The following is a 5434-nucleotide window of genomic DNA, read 5'->3' on the forward strand; positions in this document are numbered from 1 at the left end:
CTTTCAGTGTTGATCACTGCTGTTTTATTTATAGCAAAAATCTATAGAACATTCACCAGTATGTAGACAAGCATTGACCTACTGGCAGCATCTCAGTTTACACTAGTGTTTGGATTTGGGCCATGTAATTTTATGTAAAATCAAGTAACTGCCTGACACAGTAAAACTGTGCCAAAGTAAGGATTATTCTTCTGAAAATTTGAAAGAGATTTGCATGTTTTCTCTTTGTTTCCTTTATCACATGAAATAATGCATTAAAAATATAAGAATGCTCTAGGCAATGTACAAAACTAAAAAAGACTAGTTTGGTGAATCAGCATAGTGAGAAGCTATGAATATGGATATGTTTGTACTAAGAGCCTAGAGGAGATATTTTTTATGTGGTGATACAGAAATACATACTTGTAACTTTGCACACCAGGGAGAGAATATTCCTCTAAAACAAGCAATTTCTTTTGCAGTGCTCCCTGTTGATCAAAGCTGCATAATTTAAAGCATCTAGAGGCGGCTTTAAATTATTCACAATATTTTTTAAATGATCTTGGTATACTGCAGACAGTATTTGTGTAACTAGCAGTCTTCTTTAAGTTCTATAAATTTTTGCATCCTTACAAAGCTCATCTCAGTTTGAGAAGACGGTATGAAACTTCGCATAAGAGGAGCAAGAGAGACTCATTCTGACACTGTGTTAGTCACATCACACAAAAGTGCCAGGCACATGGGGCTACAGGGAATGGCAGAGTAGACACGGCCGTCTCTAGGTCTCAGTCCAAATTCTGCTGTTTGATGGTGCCTAAGAGTTTTCTGTATACCCTCAAAAGCCCCAAATAGGAATCCTGCAATTAGTGCATCTAACTCCTCCTTTACTGCAGTCTTCTCTCCTATTGGTTAAAGGTCTTCGCAGCTCATGTAGGGATCCCACCCCTTTTGTGGGTTTTCATTCTGAAGCTATCCACAACTTTACACCTGAATGAATGCCAAACCTCCCTGAATATATAAAGGAAATCTTCAAGAGCAATTGCAGAGTTACCCAGAAGAAGCAGAAGGAAAAGATTTCATCCAGCTCTGTCAGACACAGACTGAACCAGCCATGCTTCTCCCTGCCATTCACTTCTATGGCTTTCTCCTGACTTTCATCTTCACGAGAAGCTACTTGGCTTTCAAGAACGATGCCACAGAGATACTTTATTCGCACGTTGTTAAACCCGCTGCAGCGAGCCCAAGCAGCAACAGCACGTTGAATCAAGCCAGGAACGGAGGCAGGCACTACACCAGCACTGGATCCGACCGTAACAGTGAGTATCCCACCGGCGGTACTTCCACCGCGTCCCGCAGCCCCGGGCGGCAGCTGCGCCCGTCCCGGTCCCGGGAGCGGAGCCCCCGTCCGGAGCCGCGCATCCCGCCCAGCGCCCCGCGCTCCCCCGGCCCGAGCGCGGCGCTCCAGGGAACCGGCGCCTGGGGGGAACCGGGGCGCGGGGAGATGCTGCTGGTTCCGGGCCGGGATCTGCCTCTCCAGGCGGCCCCCGAGCCAACAGCCCGCCCTCCCCCGTGCTGGGGAGTCCTGTAGGACCGGCTCGCTCGGCCAGGTTACTTCCTGAGGGAGGTTCATCCAGGAATGCCGCGTTCTGTGGGTTATCCGGCAGGGAAGCGAGCCAGATAAAGGAAGAGGAGTGAAAGGCATTTCCAGAGCGCTCGCTTTCTTATCTCCCACTACGAGCAGGGAAGGTGTCTGAGCTACTTTTCAAATGCAATGAAATACTCTGAATTTCGTTCCCGCTGTTTGGTTTTACTTCCTGCTATAGCTCTTAACCGCTTAACACCTCCAGCAAATGTAAACAAATCAGCTCATAATTTACCTATGATCTCTGCTCTAACTTGCCTTTTTATATCTAGTCTTCTCCTGCTGAGTTTTATGTATATATGTCAGATACATGGGGATCTGGAAAACTGCTGACTTTATCTGTTCCCTCCCCTGCCTACCTCCTCAAAATGAAACAAATCCAAACAGAGAAACATACACGCACCAACCCACAACAATTCGATAAAAATAGTCATCCCTGGAAAGTGAAGGCAACAAGTGACACCGATACCTTTCAGCTAAGCCAGGTGTGTCAGCTTCTGTGAATGCTAAGGTTTTAAGTGCACAGGAAACATCTCATCATTATAAGATTACTGGAGCAGCCCAGTAGGTATTCATTGTCAATGAGCTGTCACTGGCAAAAAGCTGAGCCAGGAAAGACAGAAAAACAGGAGACAAACTTAGATCTGTGACCAGCTGCTTCCAGGTACATTCCTGAGCGCAGCTGCAGGAAGGCAAGCCTGAATCTTTTCTGCAAGGCAATCAGGAGAGCAGCCCTGTCACTAGTCCCTGGGGTCAGCCTGCAGATTTACAGTCCCTCTGCCTGCCCACCATGAGACACCATGAGGGGATAGGGTGAAGTAATCTTAATGCAGTGTCTATGTTCAGAATTTGCTTCCAAAAATCCAAGTAGAAACAGAAGCAGCCTGTAGCTGAGATATGTAGATGTACCTTCAAAGCCTTTTATGATTCATTCTGAAATGTTTCTAGTAATTACTTCTATTTTAAAAGCGTTAGTTAATTGCATTGTGTGTAGAATCCGCACCGTAATTGTCCTTCAGAAAGAGGGAGAGCACAGCCAGTAAAGATTGCTTATTAAAATTAAGCGCACTGTGGGCGTTTATTTCAAAGTGTAATTACTGAAATAAACAGTTGTGTTTATTGCAGGGAGCGCAGAGCCGCACATATAGACGGGTACAAACATGCCTGTATGAGAAGCTCTGCATGTTGATTCTGTCAGTTGCCTGAGAGAATTCGCAGGATCCTCTATGTAACATATAACATGCAGACTACTACAGATACAAAGATGGTGTTATCCTGAGGGCAAAATGACCCCTCTGAAATTGTTACTGCTAGTCATTCAAATTTCATAGGCAGAACCCCATTCCCTGGAAACTTCAGCTGTTACCACTTCTGCAGTATCTGTGTTCGAGGCTACAGAGTTCATGGGAGACTCAGTCCACTGTAACCATGGAATGAGAAGACACACACTGTTTGAAATTCATTTAGAAGCATATAAACCATTTCCAAAGCATTATTTTCCCCCTTGCTAATGATCCAACATAATTGTAAACATCACAGAGCAGATTCCCTAGACTGAGAACAAACAGGAAACATTTCTTCCCTTGGGGCATTTTTCTCTTCTAAAAGGTATGTCCCTGAGAAGAAGGATAGAGAATAAAATTGCCTCTTCTACCACAACTGCTGAAGTGCATATCATTAGGATTTCTTTATGCTCTGGTATTACCCAGAGATACCATCAGCGCTTGAGGCCCTTGTGTTGGGGGACACAATAGTAAAGAGATGTCCTGTAAAGATTACAGCCTACTTTAACTTCTGCAAAACATACCTGGTTAATGTGAAAATGACTGGCTGAGGAAATTGCTCCATTCTGAATTTCAGTGTTTATTGTTCTGTGCATTCTACAGATCGTGTTCAAGTTGGTTGTCGGGAACTGAGATCCACCAAGTACATTTCTGATGGCCAGTGCACCAGCATTAACCCCCTGAAGGAACTGGTGTGTGCTGGTGAATGCCTCCCTTTGCCACTGCTCCCCAACTGGATTGGAGGAGGTTACGGAACCAAGTACTGGAGCAGGCGGAGCTCACAAGAGTGGAGATGTGTCAACGACAAAACTCGTACTCAGAGGATCCAGCTTCAGTGCCAGGATGGAAGTATAAGAACCTACAAAATAACTGTGGTCACAGCCTGCAAGTGCAAGCGATACACCAGGCAGCACAACGAGTCCAGCCACAACTTCGAGGGAACCTCTCAAGCAAAACCTATCCAGCATCACAAAGAGAGGAAAAGAGCCAGTAAATCCAGCAAACATAGTACAAGTTAGAAGTCAAACATTCTCTCCTCTCTCATCTCCCTCTCCTCGTGCCAAAACTGAACTCACCTGTAACCATTTGCTTTACCCTTCTGACTGCTTAAAGACAAGTCTGCCATTGCTGTGTTCTCAGTTGACACTACTTGCTTTGACCAAAATCAAAAGGGGCATTCTCAGCATATGGACATTTTGGGTGATTTTCCAGATGCTCAAGATGGGGAATAACACAAGCCTTCCAAGCCCATATTGTAAACTTTTACATTTTCTCCACCCATGGAGACAAAGAAAATTTGCCATGAGTCTTCACTGAAGTCTATTTTGTAAAAAGATGCTTTGTCGTGTCTTTTCCTGAGAACAGTTATCACATCTATTGCCTTCTATATCATGTTTTATGAACTTCTGACAACACCTTGTATCTGCTTTCAGATTCATTCTAAAAAGATGCTTTGCATGCTCACCTTTCTCTTATCTCAGTATACCAAAAATTAAAATATGCATGGCAGCAATCAAAAAGTAAAGCTGAATAAACTATTTATTTGTTGTTGTAATTATTTAATGAGCTTTTATGTGTGTTATTTCCCTTCAAAATTTCCTTATGTTTATAGCTTTTCATATGTATCAAAGTATTTTCCTATGATTTGTGTCTGGATTAGAACATAATTTTGTAGATAATGTAAAATAGACATTTTAGCATTCTTGGTATATATATTTTAATTTTGAACATTCATAGACATAGGTGTTATTTCAAAGTAACAACATAAAACCTGTATTTTTCATTCTCCACCCTGTATTATTTTTGTTTAAAAAGTGTTCAATCAAAAGACAGATATAACTTCCTTTCAAATTTATTGGTTTCTTTTGTTTTTTTAGAAAAATAAACACTGCTAAAAACCTGTATTGTCTGGTTCTGTGTATGAAAATGCACACATTTTTATCAGTCACAACATTCAATCTTAAAAAACGGGAGAATGTTATTTGGTTTAAAAAAATCTATCAGTGAAATTTAAAATTAAAACAATCTTTCTGGATGTAAAAATCTTACATGAACATTTAACAGATGGTGCTTATTAATGGTCCAAGCCAGGTTCTTATTTAACAGTTCTCAAGTTGTACATTTCAAAAGAAGTGTATATTTGGGAAGTTTTACAAGCTAGTGAGACACCACCGTTTTTTTCCTTTTTGTTAGTGATGATCAAGTCAAAGAGCAATGGTATAACGTACATATGGTTTCATCTTTTCCACAGAACCAGTAGAGTACCTCACATTTATCCACAAATTCTTATAGAATCTATCAAAAAATATATAGTAATTAATCTACCTTTAAACACATAGTGCATGAATCACTTATTCTCAATCTTTCAAACTATATTGAAACACTGTGAGCAAGATTTCATCACAGGATTCTGCTCTTCTTAAATCATTAACTTTTACAACCCATTTGCACCCAAAGTAAAAGTTACACAAGAGGATAAAAATGAAAAGTCTTGCCTGATAAGGTCTCACACAAGCTCTCTGACCTTCTT

General features: G+C 41.6%; 1 protein-coding gene across 1 annotated transcript; it reads left to right on the forward strand.

The window, feature by feature from the left end:
* Window positions 1-626: 626 nt before the first annotated feature.
* Window positions 627-4806, forward strand: SOSTDC1 (sclerostin domain containing 1). The gene is made up of 2 exons (XM_032692585.1): window positions 627-1295; window positions 3508-4806. Exons 1-2 carry the CDS (start codon window positions 1091-1093, stop codon window positions 3921-3923), a joined length of 621 nt encoding a protein of 206 aa, XP_032548476.1. The 5' UTR covers window positions 627-1090; the 3' UTR covers window positions 3924-4806.
* Window positions 4807-5434: the final 628 nt, after the last annotated feature.

The sequence above is a fragment of the Chiroxiphia lanceolata genome, chromosome 1 (genome assembly GCF_009829145.1).
Source record: "Chiroxiphia lanceolata isolate bChiLan1 chromosome 1, bChiLan1.pri, whole genome shotgun sequence".
Lineage (NCBI taxonomy): Eukaryota > Metazoa > Chordata > Aves > Passeriformes > Pipridae > Chiroxiphia > Chiroxiphia lanceolata.

What these genes read in the sequence shown, in the direction of transcription:
- SOSTDC1 (XM_032692585.1), top strand. Translation starts at nt 1,091, where the DNA reads ATGCTTCTCCCTGCCATTCACTTCTATGGCTTTCTCCTGACTTTCATC. An exon ending in CACTGGATCCGACCGTAACA is followed by an intron (nt 1,296 to 3,507) that starts GTGAGTATCCCA and finishes TGCATTCTACAG; the next exon opens with ATCGTGTTCAAGTTGGTTGT.